General features: G+C 39.8%; 1 protein-coding gene across 8 annotated transcripts in view; it reads left to right on the plus strand.

The window, feature by feature from the left end:
• SMARCA2 (SWI/SNF related, matrix associated, actin dependent regulator of chromatin, subfamily a, member 2) overlaps positions 1 to 15,865 on the plus strand; it is a 173,923-nt gene that overhangs the window by 67,943 nt on the left and 90,115 nt on the right. For all 8 annotated transcript variants that reach the window (XM_058565719.1, XM_058565718.1, XM_058565725.1 and 5 more), the window contains 5 exons: positions 1,221 to 1,384; positions 2,774 to 2,840; positions 3,493 to 3,603; positions 6,180 to 6,422; positions 7,859 to 7,972. In XM_058565719.1, the coding sequence (XP_058421702.1) occupies positions 1,221 to 1,384; positions 2,774 to 2,840; positions 3,493 to 3,603; positions 6,180 to 6,422; positions 7,859 to 7,972 (699 nt within the window). The remainder of the gene's footprint in view (positions 1 to 1,220; positions 1,385 to 2,773; positions 2,841 to 3,492; positions 3,604 to 6,179; positions 6,423 to 7,858; positions 7,973 to 15,865) is intronic.

The raw sequence follows: 15,865 nt of genomic DNA on the forward strand, positions 1-15,865 counted from the left end.
TGGAGTTGCTGTCATTTTGCAAAACCCTTTACGATAACTTGGAGTCTTACATGGTACAAGGTACTCCAAAGTATTTCTTCAAACTATTGCAGTGCTGTCCCTAAGAAGAACTCTGGTCAATACAATTTTATATGTATGAAATTGGCACTGTCAACCACCTCTTGGTGCATGTGTACATGTGAATGGCTTCTGATGGGAGGCGTGCATCTTACACACCTGGGTATCCATCTGTTATAGCTCCTTGCACGGTCCTTTGCACAGAATAACATTTAATAAATGTTTAAAATAAATGAATCACTCGCTTTGTTCTTACGTAGAACAAATTAAAATTAATGTTTCCCTAAGCATAACTTCATTAGCAACCTAAATTGACTTTAGCTAATATATATATATAATTGATCCTACCATTTAAACCCATTTAAACCCAGTACCAGTGGTATGATGGTGGAAGGGAATCGGTGGTTGGGAGAGGGAGGTTTAATGAGTTTGTATTTTCACCCAGCCTTTCTTGTACTCAACATGGGGAATCCAAAACTGCATCTCTGGTGCAGTGCTTTTGTGCTTTAAAAATATGTTGAACGTGTTTCCAGGCCATCAGCTTCCCGTGTGCTGCCCTTGGGGAGTACCCGCATTGTAAAGTTTCCACGTGCTGCCTGGGAGGTTTCACTCGGCCAGGAAATGACCTCCTATGGGCCCAGCAGCGTGCCCCTGGCTCCCTGGTCCACCTGCCTCCTCACTGAGGGATCCCACCCTTGGGGGAGGCTCTTCCTTCCCAAGAAGCCTGTTTCTAATGATCTGTGATGTGCGTGCCAAACCCATCTTCTGGTTTGTTGGCCTTGAATCCTCACATCGGCTTTTTGTTCTTGGAGTGGTTGGAATGGGTTTTGGTTTTGGTTTTCTTCATTTATAATAATTCTAGAATGTCATATACTGTGAAATGCTAAGTAGGGATGAGCAGCAAAGCTGCTTAAATCCCACCAGTATGCTGCAGCCCATCGTTTCTAAATCTGATTAACACTCAGCACCTGCCAAGCGGCAGGGACGATCACAGGCTCATATTTTAGATTCTTTTTTGTGTTGGTGCTTTCCCCACTTTCCTACTGTGGGAAATCCAACATATAGTACTGCGGAGTTAAAAAGTCACAGCCTCACTTGAGTTGTATTAGTATTAATTACCTGTGCAGATCTTGGATAATTGAAGCAATTACTCTTCATTTCAGCTCCAGGGCCTGGAATGGATGGTTTCCCTGTATAATAACAATTTGAACGGAATCTTAGCTGATGAAATGGGGCTAGGAAAGACCATACAGACCATTGCACTCATCACTTATCTGATGGAGCACAAAAGACTCAATGGCCCCTATCTCATCATTGTTCCCCTTTCGTAAGTAAAGTCATTTATTCCGCAGTTATCTTTCTGTATGTCGTAGATTGCCCTATTAGTAACTTGTCCTTGTTTTTCATTTAAGACAGAATTGTAGCATATAGTGGGATTACTAAAAGCATGTAATCTGGATTTAGGTTTTTATTTCCCACCTCTTCCTACCCCCCCACCCCCGGCTCTTTGATAGGCTATTTAAGCACGAGATGAAATGATTTTATCAGCCATTAGCATTGTGTCTACACAGCCTGCACTTTGCACAGTAGGCCTTATTTGTCGTCACTCCTTAAGTGGCTCACAAAGGAGAAAGAGCTTGATTTTTTTTTTTTTTAAGATTTCTTTGATTTTTCCTTGTTCCATTTCCAAAAGGTTACATATATTCAAAAGGTTATATGTTCTTGAATCTTCTTTTATTGTATCTTTTAAAGCAGGACCTAAGTCAAAATCCTAACTCTGAATTTTGCATTCAGTTGCCCTCAGGATGTGCAATTTGTTTTCGGAGATTTTGCTGCTTTGTAAGGGCGGTCTTTGCTGTTTGCCATCACATTCCCAGTGCCTTGCCCGCTGCGTGGTCCTTCGTCTGTCTGTAGTGCACTCTCCTGAGAGAAGGCATACCTGTTCACAGCCGCCTTCCCTGGAGTGCAGTGTCTCTGGCTGTGGGTGTTAGGTTGTAGATTTATTCACTAAGATCCTCTTATAGATCTTGGTGCTGCTACAAACTTGGACCTTGAGAAAAAACAAGGATTCTGTTTTAGTATTTTCTTCAAATTTTGTCTAAATGAGGACTAATTGCAGACCTTTTAAATCTCTATTATCTGAATCCATAGTATTTAGACCTCCTTTGCATTTTATCTACATTTTGAGTATATATTTTGCTTTTTATCTGTATTTTGCATGTTTTGACTCATATATTAGAGTGACGCTTTCAGGAATTTTAAAAAAACACATTCAATATTTCTTCCCCAGCTCTCTCTTGACAGATTTATTTAATATTTTCATGTGCTTTTGTAATTTCTTTTTCCTGACTCAACTTTTCTCTGAACTTATATGGCTGTTTCTAAAGACTCCCCAAATCACTCTGGCAATTGCTATTTTTCAATACCATATTAAAATTTAGGGGGTTTTTGCCCTCTGTATTTTTTCATTCTTTAACTTTTTTCTTATGAGATTTTTTATGACCCCACAAACAAACTTGTCATGGTTTGTGGCAGCTTATTTTTAACTTATCTCTTATTTCCACACGTTTAAAATAAATATGTAGTTGAGATATTTTATATTCTCCACCCTCTTTCAAGGTGAGGCCTGAAGATGAATAAGAATATCTTTTTTAACCACTGACTTTTATACAAATGTCTTTTATTCTGTATGTTTTTTTTTGTTGTTGTTCTCTAGGACTCTATCTAACTGGACATATGAATTTGACAAATGGGCTCCTTCTGTGGTGAAAATTTCTTACAAGGTTTGGAGTGCTGTATTTATATATAAATGTGGGAAAGCAAAAAATAGACCTGATTTTCTTCATTCCATATGCACATCTGTGAACTGTATTTGGTTGTAAAGTTTTGTTATGTACATCATGTACTAAACAGTGAGAGTTAATCATCCCAAGAAGATTACTGTAATAAACCATAATTACTTTCAGATAGTGAAATGCAGAAGAAAATTGTTAATTATCATATTGCGAGGTTTCTGATGAGAGTAATACAAATGACAAATATCGCACATTCTGCGGGCTGCTGCCGGGCCCACTGTTCGTGCAAAGTTAGGCAATTATCCAGGCACCTGGGCTGCCTGCTGTACGCTCCCATAAAAATGGAGCCTTTCAGCAGAGCAGCGGGTTCTCTGCTACCTTGAGGTCGCCATAATTTCCTTTTCTCTCTTTCCCCTCCTTCGATTTTCAGTGGGAAAGGCTCTCTATAAGGGTCTGAAAAGTCTCCAGAAGTGTGCGATTTCACCAACCATTTTCTTTGTGGATAATGGATCCGTATGTGATAATGCATATATGTGCAATCCTCAGTCACGTCTCTGAGCTCCATTAAGCTGTGAATAGTGGGAAATAACACACATGTACTTCCACTGGGTAATATCCATATTTTTTTCTTTCCATTCAGGGCACCCCTGCCATGCGTCGCTCCCTTGTCCCCCAGCTACGGAGTGGCAAATTCAACGTCCTCTTGACTACTTACGAGTACATTATAAAAGACAAGCACATTCTTGCAAAGGTATGTTTAAAAAAATTCTTTTATCTCTAATTATGGACCATCGCACTGGAGTGTAAAGTATTCCCCAAGTTATACTCACTAGTATAATTTGATGGTTAGATGGCTTGTCTCTCTCTCTCTTTTTTTTTTTTTTTGGAAAATCAGATATATTTTGGTCATGGGTTTTAATTTTATGCGTGCTAATTTTTTTTTTCGTGTATGTCATTGATCCTGGGACTCTTACTGTCCTCTCATAGTTAATGAGTTTACATCTCTTTAAAAAATTCACCTGGGTTCCTTCCGCAACTCTTTTTCTCTCCAATAGCCCTGAACGTGATTGTGGAAGAAATAATTGTTTTTGTTGCCCTGGGTTATTGTCAGTGGTGCAACTTCATTCTTCTTGTGCTTTGTCTCTCCAAAGACACCTCTCCATATGGTCTTCTCCATATGAACATTTATCCAAGCTGCGGCTCTTACGCTATGGTTTTTCCTGGTAAAATAATGGGCTGTTATTGTTCGAATTACTCTGGGCTATTTCTGTGACTATTTATTTGGAGCTGGGAAAGAGTTGTTTTCTACCTGCGACCCACATGTCTCCTAATTTGTGTGTCCTAAGTTGTCCTTTAGCCATAAAATGGAAATTTTTTTCACATTTATATCATCTTGCCTCCTGATGTATTCATGTAGAATGATGGAAGTAGTTTCTTTCATGGAGCAAATATGAAAACTTAATTTTTTTTCTTTGGTAATTTCTTTTACCCTGTGGTGTTTTGAAAGCACTATAATCTGAAACTAAGTTGTGGCCAGAATTGAACAAAATCCATATTTCTGGGTCTGTTCTCTCTCTGCATTCAACCTTTGCTCTGGGAACTGAGAGTTCCCTTCATGGCATCATAGGAAATAACATCAAGGAAATGTTTTCCCAGGGGTGGTTTAATAATTGAGATGGCACTGGCAACAATGCTGTGTTCCTGTTCCTCATACTCAGAGATGAATTTTGCAGTGTCAAAAATGACATGTTTTCAGTATTACTATGGGAATGTGTTTGTACATTTGGGATCCTTTAAAAAAATTCATATTGTATCTTCTGTATATATATTTCAAAATTCATCGGAGATGCCTGGTAATGAGGTGTATTGCTTTTATTTGTTACTGGAGAAATGAAGATCTAGAAAGGGGTAGTAATTATTTTCCAAGTGTAAGACCTAATTCGTAGTCAACCCAATAGCAAAATCTAAGGCCTCTGATTCCTTGTTTATTTCATAGGCTAAATTAGGCAGGAAAGTAGATTTAGAATATTTATTTAAATACATTTTATCTGCTGCCTCTTTTCATGCTATTGGTAAGTTTGGGACTTTATTCTTAAATGCTCTTCTTAGAGGTGGTGGAGGAGGGGAAAAAAAACAAAACTCTGGTATTTTACCTGAATATCCCAGCCTGACTGATGATTTTATTCCTTTTCCCTGACTTTACTGGTGCTTCTAGTGAGCAAGGCGAGGACTAAATAGAATACTTAGCTCATCTCCCTCCTCTCTCTAGGAGCTTTGCAGTGGGATCCAGGGATATCTGAGCACCAGATGCTTTTCTTGGCCATTGCCACTGTTTTGTAGGGAATGAATAGGCTTAGTGGAACATTCCTCATTGTTCTCACTTTAAGAAGCTGAGAACAATGACCTTGAAGAGGGCTGAAGGGTAAGGTATGAGAGGAAGGGGACTATGTGTAGACTTAGGAAGAAAGATTGTGTTATATGGTCTTTCTTTACTTTTGAAGTGATAGTCATGCTGGGGGAGTATATTGTGTTTAATTCTGAAGTTTTGGCATAAATAGAGGAATGATATTTTAGTATTGCTTTCTCTGCCAGTGAGTATATCCTTTCATTTTAGATATCTTAAAGCAGGGGTCCTAGACCTGGCGGGTAAGGAATACGCATAAACTGAGAGAGTCCAGGTTGCCACATCTAATTTTTTAAAAGAAGCTGGATGTGCAGATTTTTGTGTGAAATATTCCGACTTTTAAATGTTATCAACTAGTGCAAATTAAAAACAAAACGCTGAGCCGAATCCTAAAGGTAGTGGTCAGCCAATGTAATGGAAAAGAAGGCGTGAAGCCAAGAGTATCTCAGCTATAGGTACCTGCTAATGCCATGTTGAAAAAATCAGTCATTAACTTCTGCTTCAAGTGGAGAGCTGTATTCTACACTTACTATGTGTAGAGATAGCATGACCATTAAATCTGAGATAGCTGTCATGATATAGCATTAACAGAAGGAGTATTGGATGAGGAGACACAGGATCTAGTCCTGGCCCAACAATTTCATTCTGGGCCCAAGTTTCCTTCTTTGTAAAAGGATGATTTGGTATCCCATGGCCCCTAAGGATCACTGTTGCTTTAACATTCCATTATTACATGATGTGTTATGTGATCTATCAGGTAGGGGAAATAGAGTGTTTGTTGAAATTCTTTTATCCTAAGGAATATCATGCCGCATCATGGACCAAGTATGGGTTCTTGGCTTTTCCACACCACCCCTTGCCTGTTGAAAATGGCTGTTCTTTCCCTTGCTCACCACATGTTGGTCCTTCCTCTTGTGTCACAGATCCGGTGGAAATACATGATAGTGGACGAAGGCCACCGAATGAAGAATCACCACTGCAAGCTGACTCAGGTCTTGAACACTCACTATGTGGCCCCCAGGAGGATCCTCTTGACTGGGACCCCGCTGCAGAACAAGCTCCCGGAACTCTGGGCCCTCCTCAACTTCCTCCTCCCCACAATTTTTAAGAGCTGCAGCACATTCGAACAGTGGTTTAATGCTCCATTTGCCATGACTGGAGAAAGGGTACTGGTCTAGCTTTTGTTTTTTCCACTGCATGACAGTGAAATGAAATTAAAAGACCTAAGGCTGAGAACTTTAGAGCCACAGAAAACCCGTAGGGTGATTTACAGTGTCGCTTACTTTATGAAGCTAGTATGTTCTCATTCCAGGGTTATTTTCCCATCCTAATAAAACGGATCTAGTGATGGCGTCTAGGATGCTAGGATGTAGGATCTAGATGGATCTAGGATCTAAGGCATCCTAAATCCTAAATCTTTCACCAACCTGTTAACCAGGCCACCAGAGAATATTCCTGACTGATTAGAATGCTTAAGTGCTATGGGCCACGGGGAGGATGAACGATAAGCTATTTGTTGAATCAATTTAACCAGATCAACTCAACCGACTGAATACAAACCTTAAAAAAATATTTCCTTGTTATAAACTGAGGCTTCCCTTTAAACTATTTCCACATAAAGCATTTGTGTGTTTACACTAATTTTCCCTATACCTTTTTTCAGATTTTAGTGTGAGCCTGTTTGGTGTGTACATCAGTACTCCTCAAATCCTGGAGTAGCCGTTTTCAAATTTCTTATTAGCATCCCTTCCACTACCTCTCTTCTCTTAGAGCTCATTTATGAAGGGAGACATGGGCCATTGCAAGAAAAGAAATGTTACCTGTCCTTTTGATTAGTGGTTTCTTAACTATGGGAATGTAAAGCCACTTAGGATGCTTTAGGGAAATTTATGTTGGAACTATTTGGCTCTTTTGTTTTGAGGTACATTATAGGTACATTTACCTTTTGTCAGTAATTAATTGGCTTGCCCATTTGCAGAAAGTAATGTCAATCAACTCTGCCCCCTAGAGGTTAATAGGGGAAGGTGAAAGAGAAAGCAGAGGATTTATAAGAATGACTAAACTTGATCAAGATCAGGGCAGAGAGAAGGAAGAGGAAGGTAGAGGGGCTTAGAAACCCACCAATATAAACTAGAACTACTCTCGTTCTTCTTTTCGTGTCCAAACCTTGTTCCCTGGTGTGTTTCTGCATCTGAGACAAACAACGTTAAGAGCCTAACTTAATGCTTCAACTTTAAGTAAGAACACATTAACTACTGCCCCTTTATTCATGTTCTGACTCAGTGTTTAGTCAGCCTTTACTGTAATCATAGCCCATAAAATTCTGAACTGTTAACACTACTGATCTAAAACTGGTGGCTCTGGGCCCTTTTCCGCAGAACGCGGCATTAAGACAAAGACGTCCATTTAGAGGCCATTTGATTACCAGCTGGTAGGCAAGTGGGAAGAGAATTCTGAGGTGTACGTGACGGGTATAAACCTGGCCTTAATGCACATAAAATTCCAATCATGTATTAAAATGAATAATAAGCATAACATAAAGCATTATTACATGAAACATCCTTTGTTAAAAAAATCAAATTCATCTAAGTTCCTCTTATAGGTGGACTTAAATGAGGAAGAAACAATATTGATCATCAGGCGTCTACATAAGGTGTTGAGACCATTTTTACTGAGGAGACTGAAGAAAGAAGTTGAATCCCAGCTTCCAGAAAAAGTATGTTGCAAATTCGAAAGTTGTGATTTCTTCCCCTGCCCATGTATTTAAAGTACCTGCGCCTGGAATTGCGTTTCTAAAACAGCAGGCTTGTATTTTAGTTCCAGGTATCTTGGAAATATCTTAAAGTACTTTTTGTTTGGTAGAAGCTAGAGGATTTAGTGTAGAGAGACAAGGGAAATTGTAGTGTTTTCTCCCTGGTTTCCAAAAGCTTTGGGACAGATTTTATAAAATTACCAAATTCATTGAGTTTCATCACATTTTAACTTTAACTTACATTAACTTAACTTTATATTTTAACTTAGATTTTTTAAGTTACTAACCTCATTGAGTTCACTCTTGCAGGCGCCACTAGAATGTTCTGTTTGGAAGCCAAATAAGGATATGAGTTTGGGGCTTGTATCATTCTCAAAGGGCCTAGTAAACATTTGCCAGGTGTCCCAAAAATTTATTTAATATTTGATGCTTGTGATGTCACTGTTCTGATAGTAAATAAAAAATAGAGTTCCTGCAGATTAGACACATCATCTAATTATTCTTAGACATGGTTTTTGTCCTGCACCATAAAAATTAAGTTCCTGTGAACAGTTTAAGCAAATATTTTTCAGATTGCTTTTTGGACACTGACTTTTTAGTGCCCTAGAATGTCTTTTGAGCCCTTACCTCCACATTTTTTGGTTGGATTTGGGTATCAGTTTAATATGTTTCTGATCGTATTTTGGAACCACAAACATGTGAGTTCTAAGTTTTATTCTCTTCAAGATAGATTGTTTGGCATTGTATGCTATTTGTTGCATGAGATTTTTTTTTTTTTATTTATTTTTTTTTTTTTGTGAGGAGGACCAGCCCTGAGCTAACATCCAATGCCAATCCTCCTCTTTTTTGCTGAGGAAGACTGGCCCTGGGCTAACATCCATGCCCGTCTTCCTCCACTTTATATGGGACGCCGCCACAGCATGGCTTAACAAGCGGTGCATCGGTGCGCACCCGGGATCCGAACCGGGGAACCCCGGGCCGCCGCAGCGGAACGCGCGCACTTAACCACTTGCACCACCGGGCCGGCCCCTGCATGAGATATTTTGATTGGAGTTTTCTCTTTAGATGAGCCAGTTCTGAAATGTTTATTTTGTATCATTGTGTTTTTCTGTGTAACGACTCTATTTTTTGGACAGATTGGTTCATCTTGTTCATTTTTAAGTGGGAGTTGGCAAGAGGGTGTACAAAGTTGATCACTTTGCTAAGAGAGAATTTTGTTCCCTAATCCCCTGTTCATTAGCAGTTGGAAAAAAATTAAAAATAAACATGGTTCTTATCCCAGCAAAAGCCTAAATATTTAAGTATTTTATTTTGCTAGTAAATACATCTTGGGGATTGAATGCTATTGCTATTTCTTTGACTTCCTGTGGACTTGGCATCTTTGAGCAACCCCCTTTTCTGTTCAATATGGACTTTAGTTACTGAATAGATAAAATGAGAATGTGCACACTGGACATGTGGCTGCCTTGAACTACTTCCCAGTATACTATTACTGAGATCCTACAAGTTATAGAAATGGAATGTTAAAGATTTTGATTTGTCCCATATTTCCTTTTGTTTCTTCAGAAGAGGTATAAAATAAAAGACAATTAACTGAAGTCCTTCATTTATTCATTCCATAAAACTTCTTAATCTTGTTTACTTATTTCCAGGACTGGCTAATACAGATAGATTTTTAAAAACACATTACAAGTTGAAAGTATGCCCTGTTTTAAGAAAATCCATTGTATAAAAATCCCAACTTCTGCAGCATAAGGATTGTGGGGTGATTAGTTATATCACAAAGGAATTCTTTGCTTTACTAAAATATCTATTTCATGATTCTTTCTATAAGAGAGCTTCCTGATTATTGATAAATTTTTTAAAATTAAGATTAGATTTTCAAGAGCATGTCTCCGGCATAATGTACACCGTACTGTTTAATACCCAGAGTATTATAGTTGAGGTATGTTAAATACCCTGTACAGTAGCCCCCCATTATCCATGGTTTCACTCTCCGTGGTTTCTGTTATTCGGAGTCAACTGTTGCCTGAAAATATTAAATAGAAAATTCCAGAAATAAACATTCATAAATTTTAAGTTGCACACCTTTCCAAGTAGCGTGATGAAATCTCACGCCATACTATTCAGGTCCAGAATCATCCTTTTGTCCAGTGTCTCCACACTGTATACACTACCTGCCCATTAGTCACTTTGTAGCCGCTTCAGTCATCAGATCGACTGTTGTGGTATCGCAGTGCTTGTGTTCAAGTCACCCTTATTTTGCTTCATAATGGCCCCAAAGCACAAGAGTAGTGATGATGCCAATTCAGATTTGCCAAAGAGAAGTTATTGTTGTTAATCTTTTACTCTGCCTAATTTATAAATTAAACCTTATCATAAGTGTGTATGTATAGGAGAAAACATAGTATATATAGGGTTCAGTACTATCTGCGGTTTTAGGTATTCACTGGGGATCTTGGAACATATCCCCCATGGATAAGGGGGGACTATTGTACGTGATGTATTATCTATGGATAGGCTACCTTTTCCTGGAGGCAACTTGGTGGAGTGGAAATCATGGGCCCTGCCCATCACAGTGGACATGGGTCCCGCTGCATTCTCTGTCCTTACTAACCGTGTGAACTTGGGCAAGTCAGTTAACCCAGCGGGTCTCAATGTTCTCATCAGTGAACTGGAAAATAAATCACGCCTGTTTCATAGAATTGTTGAGCGGATCAAATGGATGTAGTACTCATAATACTATGCCTGGCACGTGGTAAGCACTCGAATAGTGACAGCTGCTGCTACCACATTCCTTGTTTTCTATTCATGTTGCTGTTTCTATTATTAATAGACAGTTCCACTTTCCTGTTCACTTCAAGTTTTTTCTCACTGTTTCTTGTCCTTGCACTTTCTGTGGCCCTCCCGCAGCTGTGTCCTCATAAAGCTTTCAAGGTCGGTAGGGGAACTAATCAGTTTGCATGTGTATGTGGCCCTTGTTAACTTGGTTTGGCCAGTGTTCATTCTCTACCCTTTCTGCCTTGTCAGGATTTTTTACCTGCGGGAAATTGGCCATTTAAGTGTCATCCTTGAGGGTGAGGAGCTTTTTTCCGCCACCATCTGCTTATAGCCACAAACAATAACGTGTGTGTCTTTCTCAGCCTGTGTAAAGAATCTAGAAAGGAATTATGGCTGATGTCAGGAAAAGGCTAAATAGTCCATAGCAGTAAATCTCAAAAGTTTTCATGAAAAAGAATCAGGGAAGTGGTTTTCAATTTTATTTTTTAGTTTACATATAATAAAATTCGTTCTTTTTGGTGTATAGTTCTATGAGTTTTGACAAATGCACAGTTATGTTAACCACATCCTTAATCAAAATACAGAACAGTTGTATCTGCAGTTCCCCGAGAAATTCCCTGGTGCTGTCACTTTTTAATCCAACCCTGCCTCTGCCCTGAGCCTCGTGCAACCACAAATCTGTTCACCATCCCTGTGGCTTTGCTGTTTCCAGAGTGTCTTATGAATGGAATCAGACAATATGTCTCATCAGACCTCTTGCATCTGGTTTCTTTCACTCGGCCTAATGTATTTGAGATACATCCAAGTTGTTCACGTGTCCGTAGCTGGTTCATTTTCATTGTGGAATAGTATTCTACTATACGGATGCGCCATAGTTTGCTTATCCATTTAGTTGAGGGACATTTGGGTTGTTTCTAGTTTTTGACAATTACAGATAAATCTGCTATAAACATTTGTGTATAGGTTTTTGTGTGAACGTAGGTTTTCATTTCACTTGAGTAAATAGGAATGGGATTACTTGGTCATATGGTAAACGAGTACATAACTTTATAAGAAACTTCTGACTTGTTTTCTAAACTGTCTGAACCATTTTGTAGTCCCACCAGCCATGTGTGAGCATTCTAGTTCCTCCACATTCTCCTCCGTACTTGGCATTGTCAGTTTTTTAACATCGTTAGCCATTTCTGTAATTGTGTGCTGGTATCCTGTAATTTTAATTTGCATTTCTCTAATGTCTGGCGATGGTGGGCATCTTTTCGTGTGCTTATTTGGCATCCGTATGTCTTCTTGGAGGAAGCGGTGCTCAAATCTTTTGCCTGCTTTTCTTTTGGATTGTTTCTTTTCTTATCGTTGAGTTTTGAGATAGAAAAACTCTTAAAAATACAAAATGTCAGCCTGGCCCCAGTGATTCTGTTTAGTATAGCTAGCCGGAGTGATCTCAGGAACCTGTATGTCCTCAGATGAAAGTAAAGCAGGCATAGAAGGGCCACAGTGTGATAAATACAGCTCTACTGCATAGAGAAGCTAGTTTTGATGAATGGGTCTTTAATAAAAATTATTTTTAATTAATGAGTATTTAATAATTCAGTGAGTTGAATGAAATGCCTAATGAGCAAGGGTATATACTGGCCCCACCTCCCCCAATACCACCACCACCAAGCTACTGGCATAAAGTCTGTCCCTTATATTCAGGAAAGAATGGCAATTCATAGACAAGGGATTACATAAAACCTAATGTAAGCTAAGTAAAAATAGATTTTTTAGATTTAGCTCCCATTTGAAGTTGTCTGTGCTCACTTTCCTTTGTTAATTTATATAATCAAGAACCAACTGTACTTTTGCAGTTGGCTGTATATATCTTGATGTCTAAATATGCCAAAATATGTATATACTGTCTGAGGATTAACTAGAGGTTGACCTACCTAAAGTGGATCCTGATTTTGTTATAATCTGTGTAAAACAACAAAAAAGCTTTGTTTAGATGGGCAACTTGTATATTCATTGTATAAAAATTTGGAATCCTTGATATAATTAATCATTACTTTGTTCTTCTCTCATACCAAAGATTCTAGAACCTGAGACTTTCATAAATTTAATCTTATTGTTTGGAAATCTCAATTCACAAAGTGGTAATATATCACACACAGTAGTCTAGGTATATTGTTGCAGTAATACATCCTTTTGGAAGGGGAATTATAAGTGAAGAATAGTATTCAGGCAGAAACTATGAATAAAGCTTGAATACTTCTACAGGGTTATATGGGAGGAGAGTCTGGGCCAATATAATCACCTGATTTGGCTCCTTGAAGGAACCAGTTTGATCATTTACTAACACAGGAATTCTAAGGAGATAATTATCATGTACATGAGATTGGCACCTCAGTTTTACACATAATTTGAACAAAAATAGCCCCAGTGGCTCTCATAAGTCTAACTTGTTGGGAGAATCATCCCTATTAAAGAGTCAGAGATTTCATTTCCCACAGCACCAGCATATTTTGAGGGACTTTCAAATTCATGCTCTAATCAGGTGCCATCACATTTTTTAGGGGTGAACTCAAGCCCAACGGAGTTTAAGATGCGGTCCTTATTAGAGACACTTCTCTTGCGTCGCCGCTGTCAGTCTGCGTGTCTACGTTAGGCTTGTTGGTCTGTCCTTTCCTCAATACGTAGCTCTGATTGCTTGCTCTGTGCACTGTGCTGTGCTCAGGCCGGGGTGGATGGTGCAGGAGCTAAGCCAGAAATAGGAGGCATGGTGTGAGGGGTCAACAGACTCAGTGTGGAGATGAAGTTTACTCACACTGAGCCAAGTCATAACCGTGAACGGCAACATCATCCAACACTCCCCCAGGATGAGTGATCCGGGCATGTAAGCACTTTAGGGCGGGGGATCTCCAGAGCCCACACTCTGGTGTATGTGTGTGTAGGGGGGGGAGGGTGCTTACTAGTAATCCATTGAGGTGCAGAAAGAAGAGTTTAGACTTCCATTTATATTAATTTTTCTCTTAAAAATAAAAAAAATTAAATGTTATTGCTATTTAGCGTACAGATTGACACTGGTACCCACGTGGTATGTATGCACTTCGGAAAGTCAATCACATGCCTCGGTTAGACTGTGTAGGTTATCCCAGGGGGAGTGCGTGAGGGTTGGGGGGGAGCACCACCACCTGAGCATTGGTCAGTCGGTTCACCCTCATAGCCTGGTTCATTCACTTTCTGCCTGTTGTGAGGCATTGTGGCTTTCCCTGAACCCAGGATTTAGGATGATCTGATTTTACCTAAACTAACATCCCCGGGCCCCAGAATGGACAAAGGGCTTAAAAAGATTCTGAAAGGGGCCAGCCTGGTAGCATAGTGGTTAAGTTCACACATTCTGCTTTGGCGGCCTGGGGTTCACGGTTTCGGATCTTGAGTGTGGACCGGCATACCATTCATCAAGCCATGTTGTGGCGGTGACCCACTTACAAAATAAAGGAAGACTGGCACAGATGTTAGCTCAGGGACCATCTTTCTCAAGCAACAAGAGGAAGATTGGCAACAGATGTTAGCTCAGAGCCAATCTTCCTCACCCAAAAAAAGAAAAAAAAAAGTATTGCAGGATGAAAACAAGACGAATAATATAAGGCTAGTGAATCATGGGAAAAAGGCAGTCCTGCTATGTCTAGTGTGGGTTTTCATCAGCCATATTATAGGGTAATCAAGCTGGAATTGGCCAAGATAATTAGATGTCATCAAATCGGCCCCTTGAAATATGGATATAAGTCAGTTATCCTTAACATTGTCCCATGGCCTAAAAATAACTTAATGAGACATTAATGTTAGCACATGCATATAATTCGTAAATAAATACGTGGACATGTATGATAGGAGAATGCCATCAGAAGATTGACTTTGGGAAATTGACTTTGGCTGATATGGTGATTAGGGAAGATCTTCAAAAGACCCCTCAAGATAGAGTAGGATTTAGAAAGGAGGCACTAAGACTAAGGACCCCTGCCCCACCAGGCCTGGAGAAAAGTACAAAACAAACACAATAGCTTGGAGTTGTTTGGGAAGATACAGAGGGCAAACAAAAATATGGTTGTGAAGGTCATGATGGTGATCTTGATCCTGAGCATCAAAGCAGCTTCTGGTCTCCCCTGATGATACGAGGGAGAAGGGTTAGGGGGCCCTCCCCTTCCTAGCCGGCCATGGGATCCTTGGGATGAGCGCGCCTCTCTGCTGACTTGACTCCTGGGGGGATGTTTGGCATCCCCGTCTGCATGGTATCATCATGTGGGCCTCCTGCATCCCAAACTCCCTCACCTCAGTGCTTCACCGTAGCTAACTGACAGAAGCAGGCTGAGGGTTCTGACCCTCATTCTGGATCTGCCATCCCCTAATGCACTTAAAAACAAGCATCAGCTCTCTCTTCCACATTGAGGAAGGTGTGAACAAGCTGGCTGGCAGGGAGGCCCGGGTGAAGGTAAACATCAGGGCAGAACTGGGAAGCCTGACCATCTCCTTGGTCATCCTTAGCAGAGAGCTTAAAAGAGTGGATCTGTTTCAGTCCTAACTGTACCATTAAATAGCTGCAACATTTTGAACTAGTTTTTTTGCGTGTGTGTGAGGAAGACCAGCCCTGAGCTAACTTCTGTTGCCAATCCTCCTCTTTTTGCTGAGGAAAATTGGCCCTGGGCTAACACCTGTGCCCATCTTCCTCTACTCTATATGTGGGACACCTGTCACAGCATCGCTTGACAGGTGGTGCATAGGTCCGTGCCCAAGATCCGAACCTGCAAGCCCCATGCAAAAGTGCTTTATGTGCTTTCTCTCATTTAACCACAGGAGAGTTAACAGCTCTTGAAAAAGTCAGAGTACTTTAAAAATATGACATGATCAATTATCTAAAACACAAAGCCTGTATTAAGTGTGTCCTTATTTACTGAACTTGGAGGTTTTTTTTCCTCCCTTGCCAAGGTCATTAAAAACTAAAACAAGTTAATGGAAGGTCACTTGCTTTCCTTAACTTTTCTGCAGAAGAGCCCTTCTTTCTCTAATCCATGTGGTGCACCAAAAGTGCCAAAAGACTATTAA

Source organism: Diceros bicornis, chromosome 22, assembly GCF_020826845.1.
Source record: "Diceros bicornis minor isolate mBicDic1 chromosome 22, mDicBic1.mat.cur, whole genome shotgun sequence".
Classification (NCBI taxonomy): Eukaryota; Metazoa; Chordata; class Mammalia; order Perissodactyla; family Rhinocerotidae; genus Diceros; species Diceros bicornis.